A 20,539-nucleotide genomic window follows, 5' to 3' on the forward strand; every position below is an offset into this window, starting at 1 on the left:
GGTCTGCTCTATTTGCTGCTGCTCTGGAGTTTAGAATGTCCTTTTCTTCTTCTTCTGTTTTTTTCTGCGAACAAACAGAACTCTCCCTCTACGTCTGAAAGCATGATTGCTCTGCAGAACTCTGCCTGTCCTCTATTACTGACCTCACATCCCCCATCAGCCTGGATCAGACTAGACAAGGTGTTCCTTCATCTTGCAGTTAGACACGCACACACACACACACACACACACACACACACACACACACACACATACACACTGTCTGCGGTTTGGAAATTTCAAGGGGACAGTCTGACAAGGCACACCCATCTACTCACAACAAGACACATGCTCACAAGGTGTGCACACATTTGTATGCACTGCACAGCACATCTCTGAATTGCTCTCCCCCTGTCTTTTTCTCTTGCACATACACAGAAGGCAAACACACAGCAGAAGTGTGATTATCCAGAAATTCAGGAGACTGCAGAAAAGGAGCACAGAGCAGGTCTGACTCATTTCTTTGAAAGAGTTGCTTTTTTATTCAAATTTACAAAAAGAAAAAGTACAACAGAAATAAATACACTTTGTTTAGCACACAACTGTGAAACTGTATCAACATCGTGCAGGAACAATGGAATCACTGGGGAGGGCACAGAACCAGTGGGGTTTATCTGTTTGGGCTCAAAAGGACTCTCAAGACCAGAAGTCTTCACTGTGCACCCCTAAGCTACATTTAACATATTTAGATATTAGGATGGTATTCTCATCCTTTGAGAGGGGGTTCACCCTCCTCAGTGTATACGCTTTTTTGACAGAGCGCTTGACAAATGCCTTAACAGGACCACTTTTGCCTGTCACCATCTACAGCACAGAGTGAAAAAGAGTTGTGGAGTGCTGCAGAGACTGCAGCCTTTTATTCTATTTAAAACAACTGATTCAAGTAATCATGCTTTTGATTGAACCAATTTGCTGGGCTCAGGAGGGGGGATAATCAGCTCTGTCAAGTGGCCAGTCTGCATGGCTCTCCAGAACTCTGAAATAAGACAAATCAGGAGAATCATCACTTTGATTCTGACCAATCAGCCAGAGCAGAACTTTGAATTAGACCAATCAGCAGAGATAAAACACCTGGAGTCAATCAAGGCTGTGGAATAAACCATACAATTAGAATGGCAAGAAAGGACACTTATTGGTATACCATGCTCCTTGCTTTTGCAGTGTCTGCCTAAAAATTGTCAATAGTGTTATGAAAATAAGGAGAGAGAGAGACTCAAAAAGTTGGCACATTTCACATAAATGCTGGCAAAGCAACACATTAGTGTTCTTTACAACCATACTAAATTTGATAACAAAATGGTTCCAAGTTCTTTGGCAGTCATTTTAGGTGTACTAGTGAAATATCATTCAGTTTATTCTGTCCATTCTCAATTGCATGGCAGTTAATTCCAGGTGTAAATGATCATTCTGGTTGACTGAAACTTGGGTCTTGTTTTTGTACTTTTTGTTCATCATTTCTCTCAGATATGATACCATTTTACACATCCCTATAATTGCTGAGACCAGGGAACACGAAAGAAAGTGAGATAGGGCAAGAAAGACGAGAGGTCAGTCAAGCTGGAGCCAGCAGCTCAGTGTGGTTCAATTAGGTTCTGTGGAGGTAAATAAAAGGGGAGCACACCCAAAGGCCTCATTTTATACTTGTCATTTCAAGCATATCATATCCACATGTATGTAATTCTGTTGCCTAGATGACATATCTGATCACAATCTCTCTTGGGTTTTCCAGGCTATGTGCAAACCAGAAATTGTCCTAGTTTGCCCTGGAGGGTGATGGTAATACACCTGAAGTTGTAATTGCCAAAATGAATTAGAAAACATCAGCAGTTTAGTTACCAGCTAACAGCTATCCATCAACTAACCCCGTCTCGTGGGTGAATTACATTTATTGACTACAAGTGACCATCTTCATGAGTTCTCATTCACAAGGCTCACTCCTTCAGAGCAATGTTCTCTGACCCCCACAGACTGTTGAAAGTTTAAGGGGAGCAGAGATCAGATAAACACTGCAACAGCTCGCTCCGCCCTTTAGATGATCATGTGTTTAAAAAAAACAAAAAAGCCAAATGTTAACAATGTTTAAACAATGTTTAAAACCCATAATCTTGTGTTTCTTGCCTCACTGGACTTCTTTTAGTGACGTTGCCCAGTCCCAAATCTCACCAATTTACTTGAGTGCAATGGAATTATTACTGACAGAAATAAATGAAAACAGACAAGATTTTAATAAACAAGAATAGTTGGCACACATTATATTACTGTGATGTGTCTCAAAACTCATATCCCTTTGCCACGGTGGATTACTCTTACATAGCTGACAGAAGGTTCAGGTAGCTGTAGGGCATTGAGGTACTGCTCATCAGCCAAATTCAATTATGATTCAGATCCCGCCAAGGTTCTGCAACCCTCCCTCCACCAGTTACTGTGCAGTGTTTATATACTGGTCCTGATACCATCCACTCTGCACAGTGGCACTGTATAGACAAATCTGTGGCTCAGGTACTACTGTATAAAGGGCTCAGAGGTGTATATGGGTTTCATTCCAGTCAGTGTGTAGCCTGATTTCCTGATTAGTTAACTAAGCATTAACAGCAGCAAACCTTGACAATAAGATTATGGTGAACCAAACTGGTGGACACTAGCAAAGCTGGCAACTCGACTTACAGTATGTGGGTGGCTTTACAGTGAACCTGTGATAAAGGCTGACATTTCTGCGATGGCACACCAAGGACGTCCATATTCAGGTTAGGGTATGTGGCAAATTCCCCTCTGGATGCAAACAACTCAGCATTTCAGGAAAATTGAGCACATTGTACATTAAAGTTATTATTCCACAAAATTGGAGAATTTAGATGTATCTAGTTAAGACAAAGCAAAATGTGATATTAAGGGCATTGGAGTCGCATTGCCTGAATGAAAGATGAATTCTGATTGGCAGTCCCTTTCTCATACTTAAATAAAACGAATCACACTCTTAACTATCAATAGAACTTTGTTTCATGTCTTTCAGGCAGTGCAACACTAATGACAGAAATATCCCCACACTCATTTCAATTACTTAATAATAATCTATATCTTAGGGGAAACAGATTATTTTTGGTATCTTTCCATTGGAGGATCGCCTCCACACGCCACTGGATTTTCATCAAAAGGGCTCCTCGCTGGGACAGGCTAGCTCCCAGCTTCCTGGAACTAATATTTTGCACAACAAACTTCTGCCAAAGGCCACATGTATAATTGAGTCCTTGGCTTGTCCATCTCAGATGAAAGCTACCACGAAACAAACCCAAACCTGTTTACTTGGTACACAGATGTTGAATACATAGTTTTCATTGTTTTCAGTCCAGGAGGCTGTTAAGTCCAGCTCAGTTAATCCATTTCTAATCTACAGTACATAGCGATAGTCCCAACAGTGCTCCAGTTTGAGTTTTGATTTTTTTTTTTTTTACTTATTTTTCATTTTATATACTTTCTTTTAACAATAATATTCAGTCATATTTACATTTGAAATGATTTTACATACAGTCAAATGTTATATCTTTTTGTTTAATTGACATCTTATAAAACAACTGTAGTCTTTGACATTATTCATTATCTATTATCGAAGATCACACAGTATAAAAGTGCATTCCAGCTGAAAACTCCAGCTCATTTGCATCCTGACCTTTAACAAGAACAAAAAGCCTGTCGTGGGATGTCTCCCTGGTGCTGTTCCCCTTTAGTTTCATTAAAAATCTGTGGAAATTCTCATTTGGGCAGTACAAGTGCTCAAAGTCAGAAACTGATTAGCATTTTATGCTTTTTGTTGTTTTCCGAAATGATGCATACTTTGTCCTCGAGACGTGTCAAGTGAGTCTGTCGTTGTGTGTGGCTGTGGGGGTCAACTTCTTGCAGAAAACCTTTAATAATAAAGTCATCATTACTCCATGTAGTAGATGGAATTCTTGTGGATGGTTTTGCTTTTATAATTTACTGTAGTACAATCAAAGCCTGATGGTGTTCATCTGTTCTTTTGTGTCTTTGTGTATGAGAATCGTTGTAGGGGATCACATCCCTAAATCATATCAAATCTTTGCATTGTTTGTTTGTTCCTTGTGGGTTGACAGGAGGGAGAATCTTTTGCAGGATTTAAATGATTCATCATTTTCATTTGGAATGAAGTAGTGAGCTGAATTATTTACTTTTCTGCCACTGCAAATGGAATAAAAAGTAAGAGTTTCTATATACATCCTTCACTTGTCCCATTCGCTTTATATTGAAATGTTTATTTTATGCCCTGTGTTTTCCTACTTGCTTTTTAAATATTTACTTTTGCACACTGTCCCGAAAACGAATGTGTCTCAGTCTTGTCTTTAAACTGTCTGTAGGCATCATGATTTCTCCCTGCTCCTCTTCCTCAATCACTGTTAAATATGCACATATACATCCACATACAGGTGCATATTTTCACTTGTGCTTGCATACCCACATTCCCTCACTCACAAACACACGTGCAGACACAAAGAACAGACCGACACACATACACACACTATGAGAAACGTCTTCCTTGTTTCCTGCTGCTTCTCATTCCATATGTGAGAGCTGAATTAAATTGAGTCTTGGATGTTTGAGTTGTTTTTCTTTGTCCAAAGTGTTTAACAATTTGTTGCTGCCCAAAGCAGAAGCAGCCTCTGCATTGTCTTAGTATCTGTGCTCAACCATATCAGCGTTTCAACACTTATTGCTTTAAATTACATCAATCACTCCCTCCCCTGCCTTCGCATTTTCCATCCTCCCTAGGCTCATTTTTCTCTGTCTCTTTTTATTACTGTGCTTCTTCATCTTTCTCCCCTTTAACTTCTCTTCACATTATACCAGCCCTGGTTGCCTTTTCATCATCCTCCTATTCCCTCCCTTCCTCCCTTTGCCCCTATTTGTTTCATTTTCATCCTTCCTCAGTCATTCCCCCTCTTCTCCAGCTTGCTTTCCTCCCTCTCTTGTTTCTTTCTTGTCTAACTCTTCCTTCTTTCCCTTCTCCTTTTTGGCACCCTCTTCAACTTTATCGTTCTCTTCCTTCTCTTTCTCCCTTTCTTTGAAGAGTTGGGCTAATTTGTGGAACTGGGGCCCCCACTCTTCCAGGCCTGCCCCCCAGTCTTCCTTCTCTGCATCCTTCTCTCCTTCGCTCTCCAGGGAACTGAGGGATCCAGCCCTTGACCCTGTGCCTTCTAGGCCGTAGACCTGCACAGAGTCATACGGTGGCTGTGAGGGGTCAAAAGTGACCTGGGTAAGGCGCAGACGTAGGAACTCACCCACCCTCAGTGCCAAGGAGGGACACCCAGGCCCTGGTGCTCCTCTTGCTGCCTCCATTCCTGGAACCCAGCTGGCCCCAAAGCCCATCACTCCACCATATGCTCCCCGAGGCTGCCCAGGGAACGGCAAAAGCTGTGGGGTCATATCCCTTCTGCCCAAAACATAACTGCCCAGACCCACCCGATCACGCCAGTCCCCAATAAAGCCTGCTTCTGGGTAGACAGATGGAGTCCCGCTCAGTGATATCCCTCCACCCTCCCTTTCTGGCCTCACCACCACAAAGTTGCTTCCCATCTCCAGTCCTCCTCTCCCCAAGCTGCCAGGGTAGTCCCTCTGCCCAGATACCTCCCCCTGCAGCACAGTGGCATAGTTGCGTCCACTGGTAGGTTGCTGTTGTCCATCTGTGGAGGTACCCCCGCTTCCATTTCCACCGACACTTCCCCCTCCTCCTCTTCCTCCTCCACTGGAATCAGACTCAGCCTGGCCAGAGATTGTGCGTTTTGGGGACAAGCCAACACGGGAGCCCCTGCGTCCCGCCAGGGGTAGGGTGGCCGAGTCACACACCCAGCCTCCTGCCCCGTGACCCTGGCCAATCACGGAGCCAGACCGGGTCATGACGAGATTATGGTCCCTGGGTAACGTCTCCGACTGCACCTGAAGGAGACGTAGGCGAGGACGAGTGGTTTCAGTTCGGGGCTGGGGTAGGGTATGGTACTGTTAGGTTTGGTATCAGCAACACAAAATGGAATGAGAACAATTTGTCATAGTAGGAGTGATAATTTAACAAGAACAATGGGAGTTTGTGATGACAAAGTGGCCAAACGAAAGGAAATCAGGAGGTGGCAATGATAAAAGGAATGGTTCAAAGAGGGAAACATTGAGCAAAAGAGAGTGGAAGAAAAGTGAGTTGGAAGAAGCCATAGGTTTTAATTGAACATTAGAATGAGCTAACACTGCACTGTGAAAGGGAGATGGAGAGGGAAGTGATCGAGAGATAAAATATTTGAACATTAAATAAAGGACGGACCAGCGAGCCTAGCTATGGCCTAATAAATAAAACAAAACAGAGAAAAGATAATGAACAGTAGGATATAAATATGCTGATATGTGTGAATCACGTGTACAGGACACTGTGCACGTGTTGGTACTGTACAGAGACTACAAATATTATAGTACTAAATGCAAATGTACTGCAGTCATTACTTTATATTTGCTTAAATACTTCCTTACATTCTCATTTGCTTATTTAATTGAATCGAGTCATTCATTCAGCCTTCATGCTTTCTCCAATGCAGCATCTATCATTAATCCAGTCACTTATTCAATTTTAATTTATTATTCAGTGCATCCATCACTTTTTCTCCTTCCTGAAACATTCAGTCAACTTATCTACATATTAAAGAGTACTGCAGTACAAAATTCATTTATGTTCCAGTTTTACACCAAATGTGTACATATACATTATTTGCTGTTGACTGAAGGATGAAGATCATAATGTAAAGCACTGGCATCCTACAGCACAGATACATGGACTACATTGCGATGTAAGATACTGCAATATTAATGTGCTAACTTTGCACCCCCCATCAGCTGTCTAAAGACCTGGTAAACTCAATCACAGAATTACATAACCCTTTGTATTAAGAGATGCACAAAAATAGCTTCTCTTCTATTTTGCTCTACAGTGAAACTGACATCATTATAGCATCTGCCTACTAAATGCAACAATGCCCATGGATGCTGCAAAACCTGGTGGAAAATTATGATGGTGAATGCTGCTATTACACAGCTGCTCAGGACAGCAGAGCCAGCTTTCCACATAAAACAGTGGCTTTGCTACAGTATATGTGCAATGACTAAACTGTGTGTTTGGTGTGAAAGCAGGGCCACTGTAATCCTTACCCAATCCATATCTTGACAGTGGTTCACTTTATCCTCATTGCTCCCCTCCGTGCAGTTGCTTGCAGTTCCTGTCCCTCCTCCTCTCTCCTGACTGTCACTGGTCCTTGGAGTTCCCCCATCCGATGTGCTAATGCCACTCGGTGGTGCAGTCCCATCACGGCTTCCCGTGCAACTGCCCATTCGGCTTCCTGTGCTGAGGTCTGTGGGAGCTATGTACACAGCCGTGGACTCCATCGGCCCAACCATGGCACCCTGGTTCTGAATGACCAGGGAGTGGTCCGGCTGGCCTCCTGGAAAGCGATATCCCAGCTCTGCAATGCCAGGTTCAACTGTTCCCCCTGGTGCACGGCGGAGGACAGGTAATGTGTGACTGCTGTAGCAGAGACGACCATAGAGAGGTCCTCCTGGTCCTGAGTAGCTGTGATCTACACCCTGATTCTGAGCCCAGCTGTAGGTGCGAGCTTTGTCTTGGCCACGTTGGGTGTAACGTCTGTAGGACAGATGGCAAAATCAACACTTAAGTTCAGAAGTTGTGCTGTTTTTTGGCATTTTTTTACTGTAGCAAAGAATAGAGAGAGAGAAACAGGAAACAAAAGTCGCTGGTGTGACATTGTGGACAATTGATATGTGTCTTTACACACCATCTCTGGTCAGTTCGACAGTATGTTTGAGACCATGGCTTGTGTTGCTCCTGTACTGTATACTGTAGCAGTCAATCCCCTTTTTAAATATATTCCTGTTATTGTGTACCACATGGGAAAAAACTCAATGTACCATTAAAGAGGCACACCAGAGTTGTTGTTTACACTTCCATAAATTTGGAGGCAGATGAAATTACAAACTATTGTGATTCTAGTTGTTCAGTTAAATGTTTGTAGTCTCCAAACCCAATCCAAGATAACCTTCACAACAACATCAGAGTTACTTGCGCAGACTTAACAAAGCTTCCTCCAGAGCCACACAAGACATTATACAACTGCTACTAGTCCCTGCAGCATGCAGACACTCTCTCTGTCTCTGATCTTACCAATGCAGAACAACAAAATCACAAACTACAGCTTCAAAGTCACCATACAGTTTAACTGTCCAATCCTCTGTGATACATTGTCAACAAAAATGAAACATTAAAAACTTCACCAAGGTAGTATTTATTGCAGGGATATTGCATTGGATTGCATTAGATTTAGACATTTTTTCATGCTGTTGTGTCCACTTCCATAAACTATGAGAAGCAATTTTCGATAAACTTAAATCAGTCTTTGTACTTGTTTATGGCTACCCCATATGGCTTGTATGAATTCATCGAAGGTAATTATTAGTCCAAAGGCAATAACAATGTTTCACAGAAACATCAAAGTGGGTGCAAACTCTCTGATGTAGCAGAACGTAAAATGAGCTTTAACAAAATGAGCACAACAAAGTGATCTCCCAGGACTGCAAGGCTTGATAGCCGTCTGCCTCAGCATTTTGATCAGTGACTGCTTACGACCTAGGAATCACAGTTCGATCACTTACTTAAGTGGATCAATTAAGTGCTGGAAAGAGATGAAAGCTTTGCTCTTAAGGGGTAAAATTGTTTCCTTTCTGCATTTCTTTTAGCATATAGCAAAGGGGCAACCATGAGCACCCCCTCACACACACACTTACTGTCCAGTGTGCGATAGCCACGTGAGCGTGTGCTGTGCGGAGCACTCTGGAGAGCAGCGATGTCAAAGGCAGCTGTGTCCGCCTCACCCCCACCCTCATCATCATATGTTATGATGTTCTCACGTACGTCGTCTTCCTCTAACGGTGACAGGGAATCACGCTTCTGACGGCGCAAAGACAATGACAGTGCACTGACAGCTGCAGAGGGGTGGACGTGGGAATAAAGGATATTGAGGCATAGGAGAGAAATTGAAAAAGAGAATGATGAAAGGGGGAGAGGGGGCAGAGGTCACATGGGAAATAAAGAGGAGGAAAAGTAGAGAGTGAGCGAGGGTGAAGAATTCAGGCAGACAAAGGTGAGACATACAAAGAGAGAACGAATACAGAAGAGGTCCTGGGTTAGAATGTTGGTATACAGTATCATATCAGCAGGCTGCATGCCTCTGCTATGTAACTGACTTGGAGCTCCAGCCGGGCAAGTGGACACTTTATTCTCCACAAGTCTTAAGCAATATTCCCAAAGTAGAAAGCTACATTTGACCCTTGGCTGTGAAAAAGGAAAAGTTATGGTGGTACACCTTATCAAAAAAGGACCCCTGTTAGAACTTGGCCAAAACAAACCCTGTGAGATCTTTGACCATTTGCTGAGTTTCACTCTTGTAAAAAGTGATTAATTTTGTTACTGTTGGTACATGTGTCAAGCTTTCCATTCTAACATAGCACATACAGTTACACAAACATAACAGCAACAGCAGGGTGTGAATTACATTGGGTTGGGGGCAGTGGTGGGATGGAACGTAACTGAAATTTGCCTATGTGTATGTATTGTGCATGGCTTTAGTATCCAATCAATTAATCTTAAAGATACTCTTACACAATTTCTTTTCAGCCACTAGAGGGTCTAGTGAGACTCCAAACAAAATGACAACATAAGCCGCTCCTAAGTGTTTTTGTCCCCCCCATTATGTCCTATTTCCTAGTGACAATGTAAACTACTGATGCCTGGATGCAGCAAACTGTACAAAATGCAGCTTCCAGTCCAACAAAAATGGTAGCTGACCAACAAATACATTTGGCAATCCAGTAGAATGCTCTGGTTGCTAATGTCTGTGCAGATTCTCAGTCATCCAGGTCATAGTAAGCTGAAAAAGAAAAGATTTTTTTGGTTGCTAATGTCACACAAAGCACTATGCCATGACTCTTACTGATTATGTAATGTTTCCAGGTAGTTTATTTCAAAACTAGAGCCCTGTGAATAGTTTTAAATAAAGGGTAAGACTGACTTGCTATCATTGCTTGAATATATATATACTGTGCATGTGTATTGTATGTACTTGAGTCTCTGTATGATTGTACCACAGGTGGTTAAGCTGCAGTTCAACTCTGCAGCCTTACTACTGTTGGAGGTTGCATTATATTATTTCCATGGAACTAATCCAATGACCCTTGAAGGGAGTTGGAACACAAATCTTTCAGAACAATTTGAGGGATTACCTTCATGCCAAGACGTACATGTATTTCTCTCTTGATGGGAGCCTCTACCCACAAGGCATGCGTGGTTACCAAATGGCTTGATATTTGTCTTATGTATGCCAAGCCCCTTTTTAATAACCAGATGGGATCCTGATGGAGCTATTGTCAAAGCTTCAGTTTGAACATTTGGCATCTTGTAGAGGGCCCAGTTCTCCTGAGCAGAATTAGCACAGGCTTCTTATAGAAAAGAAAAATGAAATTGTACAAAACAAAACTCTAGCTCTTGTTTAAAGCTATAAACATAAAGTAAATCCTATAATGTTGTGTATATTTCCTGGTATAGTGCATGCCCTTGTCACTTAGAGAACTAAATTCTAAACTCCACCAAAAGCCACTCTGCCCGATCACCTTCACACCATGTTGCATTTCTTTCTTGATTGAACTGGTCTCTTCCAGAATGATAATGCCCCTATCAACAAGGCATGAGTAGTGATCCAATAGACTGAATTGAAATGACAATGATACTGGCTATGAGCCAGTGCATTCTCAGCACCTAGACATTATCCAATTGAGCATTTGAGAGTTTCTACAAAGGTGGCAGTCACATTTCATTATGCCGCTATCAAAGACCGGAGGGCCCAGATAATCACTTAGAATTGTTATTTTAGTAGTGATTAGCACTGACCTTGCCAGAGGAGATAACTGGACCAAAATTGTGAGGAAAAGTAAACCCAGTTATTGAACAGCTGTGACTAAGAGAAATATTTACGCTGCTGCTTTCATTATTTTCATATGCAAATTAGGCATCGAGGGATGTAGCGGAGGGCAAACAGCCCTAAATGCCATTTACTCATGTTTTTAACACCTCTATAGGCAGTCAATTGTAGTGATATTACTTCACTGTACACATAATACTAAGTGCTGTAGTAAAAACATGGTATAATTTATATAAGTAAGGGTCTTTCAAGGGACAAAAATGAATGCATATTACACGTTTTTGTTTTTTACTGTTGTTATTGTCAGGATGACCCCAGCCTTCATCACTATGTATCTTCCTAAACTCTATGTATCAAAGTATTTACCAAGCAGGGTAGCGACACAAGCCAGGATAGCCAGCAGGGCAGCGGTACTGAGCCCTGGGGAAGGCAATGTGGACTGCTGAGGGAGACACACTGCCTCTCTTTCCCAGTCCCACTCGCCTTCCGTCAGTTTGTCCTTCTCTTTCTCCTCGGCCCGAGCCCCTCCTCTCAGGCAGGGACAGACAGAAACTGTGACCGTCCCGGTGCTCGTGAGGCCTGATGTCCCATCCCTCAGGACCAGCGGCACATAGAGCGTCAGTGTGGAGGATGGGGAGCGGGTCAGCGGATGAAGCTGGGACAGTAGCACCAGGCTGGCTGTGGGACCTGGTGAAAGATAGACAAGAGACAGAGATCCTTCATCTCTTGCTAACTGCAAGGTGAAACTTCCATTTTTTTCTGTGCTGAACGGCAGTAGATGGTTATAATGTGAAAATTATGACCTAAAATCACTATGCTTATCTTTGCTAATATGTGATTCACGTTGGTCTGTGATCAATTTATAACACAAAAGAATGAGTCAGGCAAAAGGTCTAAATTTGGTGTGTCCACTTTCCTCTATTATTTGTACAATTTCATTTCAAGCCTCCTATCATTTTAGATCTTTCACCACCATTAAAGCAACAGTGTCTCACAGCAGAATACCAATGGCACTAATTTGAACTAACAGGATGAATCCACTATAGAGTGTCTCAATTAGCCCAGATAGTATCCTCCTCTCTACTGCAGGCACACTTCATGATTTATGGCTCCCAAGTGCCTATGAAAACATCATAATTTTAAATATAATAAATATTCTTTGATTAATGAACCAGTATATTCATTTGCATAAAAGTACCGAGACTCTCATACTTGTCAGCTCAGACCTGTTCTTTCTGACAGTGTCGGTTCAGTATGTTCAGAACACAACCTGTGCGTCAGAAGCCTCATGTTTTTGTTTGAGAATGAACAGAGGCTCGCATGCAACAGGGACACAGACATACCGTAGAAAAAATGTGGGAAATATTTAATCAGCAAAGTTATACAAATATGACTCACTTACCAAAACAACATCCTGTCATCCAAATCACAAATTAAATCATTGTCCTTTTTAACAAAGCACGTCTTGGTAGGACAAGCCGTCTAACTGGGAACAGAACATGTTCTTCTCTTTCTCAGTTTTCTTGTTGGATGATGCATCGAAGAGGCTTTTGATTTCACATGTCACATGTCAATGACTTTATCCATGATTCATTCAAAGCAAGCTTGCTCCTCATGGTTTTGCCAAGTTCAGGGACAATTAATAGGCTGGTCACTGGTCAGCCTGGTGCCAATGATAGCCAAAGAGTCATGGTGCTAAATGAGACAACACTATACAACAACAGATATCAAATTAAAGAGCTGTGGCTTAGGAGGTAGAGCAGGTTGTTTCCTACCTAGTAAGTTGGAGGTTTGATTCCTGGCTTCTCCAGTCTACGCATCAAAGTGTCCTTGAGCAAGTCAGTGAACCCTGGTTGCTCCTGGTTATGTCACTGGTGTGCGAATGGGTGAACGGCCAAATAGTGTGAAAGCGTTTTGAGTGAATAAGAAAGTGATATACAGGTATAAGGCCAGTTTACCATTTACCATAGCTTTAGTAATTTCCACTTAACAAACAACAATGAACATTTTCATCATTTAGAAGTAGAACAATTTTCTTAGTGCTGCACTAATCAATATTTTTAAATTAGCAAATGGTCTAGTAATGTGCCAGGGGTTGTTTGTAGCAGCCTATGGAGAATTATTACCCTAATTAGCAGTTCTACAGTGTGTTAGCACATATTCTGCTTTGGTTTTACAACCCTCAACTTTACTGTTGTGTTCATTGCTCAGCAGGCAGCTGTTGCCAGTGAAAAAGCACAAACCTACTGTAGGCTAGAAACAAATGGCTAACAAACAAAGTTAGCAACTAGCAGGAAAATGGAGAGGAGCACTAGCAGCTAAGGGAACCAAATGATTCTCTTAGTGGTGGAGACCATAAGAAAGCTCATAGGAGTTTTAATACCAGACTTATATTCATCAGGTGGATAGAAAGTGAAATGAGTGTTGCTGAAAGGGTAACTGGTTGCTAACATGTTCATAATATTAACTTTATATGGTAATAATACTATATATCAACCTTGTGTTTACAGTTTGTTTTAGTAATCACAAAATAAAATTGTTGTAGATATGCTGCTGACATCTCTAGATAACTTGATACATGAATTCAACTAGTAGAAGTAATAACACAACTTTGACTTAAACCAAAGAATGTGTTCATTAAAGTTGAGACTGCGAATGTACAAATTAGTTTGCTGTGGAGTTTTTCTACTTACATTACCACCATCTCCATAAAAATGTGTAGTACATGAAAGCTGTAAATTCACCTCAAATTCACCTAATTACACACATCTACAGCTGTTGGTGGTAAGGTACCAAAACAATGTAACAATGCATCAGCAAAAAGAGAACAATGAAGGAGACCGCTAGCTGATGTAATCAGGGATGTACTGTACAGTAAATGCTGAAGATTTCAAATTCTAAAAAAAATCTCAGTTTTGTATATATTTAATGGTTTTTTCAACAAACAGTACTTGTTAGATAATTGTGGACCAGTTATTTTGTTTTTATGTTCAAGAAAAGTAAATATGATCTAAAGTACAAGATGCATGTGAATCTCTTTATAGAATAGCAGGTATTTGTGGGTGAATGCAGTAAACCTTTCTTTTATCATTTCTTTAAACTTTAAGTGCTCTAGCTTCTATTATTTGATGCTTAAAAGACAATCAATAATGCATTACATCCTTGAATTAACAAGCATGTGTGAAACTGCATATATACTGTACTGTGCTGATACGGTACTCTAAACTGTATGTAGTGCGTATTGCTCAATACTCTATGACATTTCTGTGTAGGAAAAGTAGCCAACAGACAGAAAATGTACTAGAAACAAGTTGCTAAATTTAATTCCGCTGAGGCAGCGCATAACAGTAAATGGAGTAGTTTTGATTTCTGCCAAAGGTTTTCTTTGGAAACATTAAATATACAGTAGATGGTAGCAGCACAGAGAAGATGGACGCAGAGTATATATGAAGACAAACAAGAGGGATGGACTAAAACAAGAATAACAAAGCAAAACAAGGGGGCCACCAGAGTTGGGAGATGGATGGTAGAAGAGAGAGGCAGAGACAGAAAAAAGGAAGAGGGAGGTAGTGAGAAGAGGCAGGGGGTTTGAGAGAAGGGCAACAGAAAAAAAAGAACAGAAGAAAAGATTGAAAGAAAAAGTCAGAATGAAAATGTGGGATGAAGAGCCTTGGAAAAGTGCAGGGAAAAAACTGTGTATGTCTGCCAAGGGACCAAAAAAAAGAAGAAATAAAGAGAAAACCAGAGAGAGGGGAAGATGGAGTGCCTACCACCGCTGTCTCTGACACTGAAGTTGAGCGCAGCGCCGGACTCTGGAGGGATGCTGAAATACACAGTGCTGTCATTCCCTCCCTCATCTCTATCAATCGCCCGCAACACCTGCACCACCTGAAAAAGAGAGATAGAGCAAGCAGAAGAGACTGGGTGAGGGGAGGGTGTGAATACGTGTGTGTGTTGGTGGGGAGGAAGCACAGAGAGGAGAAAAAGAAGGCAATGGGAGAAACACTTAGAAGTGCTTTTAGCTACAAAGCATTAGCCGACATCAGCAGGAGTCAAAACAAGCCACAATTAGTACAGAGGCGCAAGTGAACTGTCTGATACCCAGAATACTGTCTGACGTGATTTGCCTTTTGCAAATAGAGTGCACTGTGGCTTTTAATTTGGTAATAGCATTTGCACAAGTCTACAGTGATATTCGTAACTAATTCAATCTTAGAGAAATGTCCTGCAGTCTAAGCTGATGGGTAATTTACTTTTAATGAAAAACCCCGGTTGTCACTGTGCAAGATGTCCTTTCAGAGATGCTTTCGAGTGCTAGTTATGAGACTGAATGCAGAGATAAAGAGTGCAGCGTGCTCCCTGTGTTAGTCAGCGTCTCCAAGAGCAGAAGAAGATTTGTTATGTACAGTCACATTATACTATCACTTGCTGTGTGTGAATATTCAAATGCAGTTTCCTTAATGACTTGTCATACAAAACACACACACACGCAATGCCAGCACACTGGAAGATATCATAATCTTTCTTTCTTGAACTGTCTTCTGCTCACTGACATAACAGTATACACAAACACAAATATGAACATCACAGGCAAAAACAAATGAACACAGTTGCCATAGAATCACAGATTTAGTGGTGAAACAACAAAGACACAAGCAGCGCAACAAAAACACCAGCAAAAAACAACAGATGGGCCAAGACGCCAAATTACGCTGGTGGAGCCAGACTGGAATACTGAGTGAAAAAGGGAGAGCAAAGGATGGTTTCTAGGGAGAGATTGTTGAGCACAGAGATGATTTCTAGAATTTAGACAGGATCAAGTAAGAACACTGTGAAGCAAGAAGGCAAATAAAGAATGGAGGATGGGAGGGATGAGAGAGACAGTCTGTGAGGAGGCTCGAGTTTTTAATTACAATGTGAATAGCTGCTGTGCTGTGATAACAGGTCATGGAGGATTCACCTGCCTCCATGGTGAAGGGGTGTGTTGTATCTGCATGCTGCCATAACTGAACAGGTGCAGCTTTGCACTGCTGCACTCTGAATGTCCTGTACTTGAATGGCATTGCTTTGTATAATGTGCTTCCTCATTTGAATGGAAGTGCTGTGTGTTTCTTTATATCAAACATTATTGTTTGAGGTAAATGAAAAAAACTCTTGGCAACTAAACTGCATGAACCTCTTTTCTAATTCTCTGTCTGACAAAATGGTGTGTTTACAGATTGTCCACGTTGTATGATTTGTACATGAACATAAAGTGCAATGTTTCTGTATTTTGTCTGACAACCCTTATGCATATTAATCATAAATATGTCTGTATGTTTACAATATCACAAACATACTATATAGTTTTTTTTATATGCTATAAAATATACACATTATATATGAAGCACAGAGTACTAATCATCTGTAGGCAAAAGTAAAGAGTATACAAAAGTACAAATGCATGAAATCTGTAGATTTTATGTTGATATTTAAGGCTGAGGGTGATGAAAGTCATTAGGTTTGCAGATACTTTGTCAAAGTATTTGACAAATTGAAATTTTGACTTTTTTGATATTGCTAGATGAAAAATAAAGTATCACCAAAGTTATTACAGTTCATTCTGAGTAGACCATGATCATCTGTACCAAATTTCAAGTTGGTGATGGTGGAAACATATCATTGAAACCACAAATATAAATGGTGGCACTAGATTATTAGGAGTAGGAATATTAGGATTCACTGATGTGGAGTAAAAGTTTTCATGTTCAGTCCATCTAGTAGTTGTTGTGGTCTGGACCACTGAATGTATAAATGATGGACAGGGGTGACAGCTTCGAGAAGTGAAGCTGTCAAAACCTGATTGACTTCTGGTGACTGGTTGTAGCATAGGTCATAAATCTTGCCTCCATGTTAGTGAATAGGACATGAACCACACTAAAAAGTCAAAGTACAAATCAAATACATTTTCCCCAGAGGCCACTTCTGTCATTTTGGTAGATACTATCACAATGGTTTGTGTACAAACGACCATTTTCTGGTAAGTTTTTAAAAAGTTGTTCTATTATATATAATCGGGTTGCAAAAAGGCAAGATGGCAGCCGCCATCAAATATTCTCAATTATATTTACTTTACTTTACTTTACTTTACTTTTGCATAGTGAAGGGAAGTGGTGACACCAAGTCCATCGTATATACAGTCAGTAGTCTGGACCAAATGACATTGGTATCCAAACAGCCATCCCTCTAGTGAGGCAAACAATGTATTCCACTGTGGTACACAGCAGTGGACCCTGGCTCTGACTGTGAGACACTGAGAATAGTGGTCTGAAAGAAACACATACTCTGTAGCCCTTTTTCAATTGAACACCTTAGCAACCCACAACTTGAGGCTTCCTGTAATCTAAACATTTAAGAACGTTGCGAAGCTCTAAGACTGTCCTTGCATTTTCACTGTGTTACACAAACAAGGATGTTTTAACCATGCGTCATTAAAGGTAGGGTTGGTGATCCTGGAAAAACCAGCAAGAGGAAGCCACTCTAAAACACAATGCACAGTGTCTGACTACTTAGAGATCTCAGGAAAATAAAAAAAGTCTCCAAACAAACAAAGAAACAAACAAATGATAATTACCTGTCCATCACAAATAAGGCCACCATGGCATCACTTTTCAGCCCTGTTTGTTCTCTCACTTGTCACCATCATTCAAAAGCCACATCAATGTTAATTCTGATTTTACTTCATGCAGGATCCATCTTCTTTTTATTTCTAACTTTCTCAAATACAATCTCAGTTTGCGACCAAAAGCTGCTGTGGGTACCTTTTCGGCCATAGCTTGCTAACTTTAGCTATAAAAACAGAGCGGTAACACATCCGCCTGCAACTCCAACACTTTGTGGGAGACGCTTGGCTCAAGCAGTGAGTCAAAGGCAACGTGCAGGTAGGAAGTTAGGTTGGCAGGCAGGTAGGCCATCCAATGGTTTTGCTTGGGCTGAGGAAAATTATTGGTCAGGATTCTTCAGCACAGCTGCTGCCACAGATGACAGACTTTTTTTCTTTATGTTGTCAGAGCATTTAATATATTAATTGCCATTGGAATGAAAAGAGAAATTCAAGAAATGTAACAGAAAATGCTTCTGAAAGGAATCGCCAGCCCTACCTTTAAAAGGGCAAAAACAGGACTGACTATTCAGCATCATATAACTACTGTACATCTGTAGGTGAGTGAAACAAGTGTTGGAAGAACAACAATAGAGCTCATGATGCAGATATTACTGATTTTCATTCACAATATTGAATGTAGATACTGCTGGGGTAGTACAAGTTATCAGTGCTGTATTCAAGTCCGAGTGCATCAGTGCAAAATGATTTTTGCTTCTAATTGTTGACCTCAGCTGCTCTGCATGGCCTCCTAATGAGAACCTAGACAGCTCTGTTTCCTCAACATTCTCCATTATTCTTTATAAAAGTGTGTGTATTCCTAGTCGATAAGGATGCGGCAGCAATTTGGTGGTCACTGTTTGTTGTAGTTGCCCCTGGTTGTGATTTGGCAGCACATTTGCTTGACCAGTCCTAATAGGAAATACTCTCAGCAAGCTCAGAAGGTACACAGAACTTTCATTTATTATCAGCCCTGAGCAGTGCCAACATTTAGTTCCCCAAGCTCGTCCCAAAGGCGGGTGGAGAACAATGGAAACAAAAGCTGAACCTGCGACAATGGCTCCGCTTACATGACGCTTTGTTATGTTCCAGTAGCAGAAAAGGACTAATAAAATGAACCAATTTACACTGTCTTGCAAACAAAAGGTGGTTCCAGAAGAATAAAATTGACATTATGCAGAATTTTCTTAGACATAGGAGCTTTACAGTAAGCTCTGTTTTTGGAACAGACTGATATCAAGGGTTATTTAAACACACACTGACCTGCCCAATGGAGGACGAGTCGCACATGGCTGTTGTGTATTGCCTGTCCAACTCGGGTGCATTGTCATTCAGGTCTAATGTCTCTATTGCAACCACAGCTCTGGACACCTGGCTGGGATTGTCTGAAAAGGCCAACAGGAGAAAAACACATTATAATATAGCACTCAAAAATGCACATACACACACACACACACACACACAACTGCATATGAAAATTGATATGAATACAATTCCCCGCTGCAAACGAAGCCAGTGTGTACACACACACAGAGCTGCACATTTGCACTCCATTAATTCCATTCAATTGTCCTCGGAGACCAGATCAAGCATTTCAGCCTTTGTCCAAAAACTTCAACAGCCCTCAGATCACATTAGCAAACGCACAATTGACTAAATATACAGTAGTGCATTTGGTTTCATTTGGCTTGCGTTACAGCTCACAGGCTCCCAGCTGGAGTACGACTGATGCTTCCATTACAGTCACATTCTTCCACATCAAATTGTTCCATTCTTAGCCAAAACATGTCACAGAGTCAAGTGTGTGTGTGTGTTTCTAAGAAAGGGAGAGAGGAGGAAGAGGAAAGCAGTCAATCTGCATGCAGTTACACAAGAGTGCAGTTTAAATGGATTGGCAGAGGATCTCCCACACCCCATGCACTTGGATATACACGCACTCAAACATGAAGTTCTCACAGCTTTGCTTGAAATGCACAGAGACACACTGAGAGCTCGAACATTCACTGGTACATTTTAGGCTGCTCTCATGTATGACTCAGCCACACCAGCTCACCTGCACACATCTTCATACATTTTTCTAAACAGGCAACCCTGCAACACAGTTGAGGTCACATTTTGTGCAAACCAACAACACACCCACCCACACACACACATGGTCTCACACCATGTTCTCAAACCTACAGCAGTAATACTGTGTCATGGATGACAGCGACTGTTTCCCATGGCTGAGAAGCCGAAAATAAGCTCTTGCTGTAATGCCACTGGGTGAGCTGGCCTGCCCGTGGCCATGGCAGGGATCCCACTGTGCTTTATGTCAACACAGCCTCCAAAAGCCTGTTTATTAGACAGAGCTCATTATTCAAGACAGGCACTCGCCGTGCTGCCCCCACGGTTCTACCAACACTGCTGCCACAAGGAGCCCAGAGTCAGTTGTATGCAAAGATTAGCATTGTCCAGAGCAAGACTGGCAGGAAAACAACATCGCTCCTCTGAATACAGTGGCCACTGGGCAGCAGCCTCTAACAATACTTTCACTTTTAATGCACATCAACCATTTTGATAAGGCTAAAAATGACATCCAAAAAATAGCCTGTCACCTGCCAAACTAGCTACTCAAACTCAGCCAGGATTCATCAGGAAGCTGCTGATTTATGACGTCATTTGTCAGTGCTTTGAAAAACATAACCATAAAGAGTTTTCTCATCTGGTTAGGGTTTGGCTTGATTTAGCTAAAGAAACCATTTGATTAAGGAATGATCACTGTGGTGGTAGAAAGAAAATACCATGCAGACAATGATGTGATGTCAAAATCAGATGCTAAAATGCTGTCACA

At 41.4% G+C, this 20,539-nt stretch overlaps 1 protein-coding gene across 1 annotated transcript in view; it reads right to left on the reverse strand.

Moving 5' to 3' along the window:
- Positions 1–511: 511 nt before the first annotated feature.
- Positions 512–20,539, reverse strand: part of cdh24b (cadherin 24, type 2b) — a 145,598-nt gene continuing 125,570 nt past the window's right edge. Inside the window, exons 9-15 of the mRNA XM_020604523.1 lie at positions 18,970–19,091; positions 14,837–14,954; positions 11,433–11,753; positions 8,877–9,075; positions 7,960–7,969; positions 7,231–7,719; positions 512–6,042 (exon numbers count right to left, since the gene is read on the reverse strand). Of these exons, the coding sequence (XP_020460179.1) occupies positions 4,978–6,042; positions 7,231–7,719; positions 7,960–7,969; positions 8,877–9,075; positions 11,433–11,753; positions 14,837–14,954; positions 18,970–19,091 (2,324 nt within the window). The 3' untranslated portion in view covers positions 512–4,977. The remainder of the gene's footprint in view (positions 6,043–7,230; positions 7,720–7,959; positions 7,970–8,876; positions 9,076–11,432; positions 11,754–14,836; positions 14,955–18,969; positions 19,092–20,539) is intronic.

Source organism: Monopterus albus, unplaced genomic scaffold (assembly GCF_001952655.1).
Source record: "Monopterus albus unplaced genomic scaffold, M_albus_1.0 scaffold66.1, whole genome shotgun sequence".
Classification (NCBI taxonomy): Eukaryota; Metazoa; Chordata; class Actinopteri; order Synbranchiformes; family Synbranchidae; genus Monopterus; species Monopterus albus.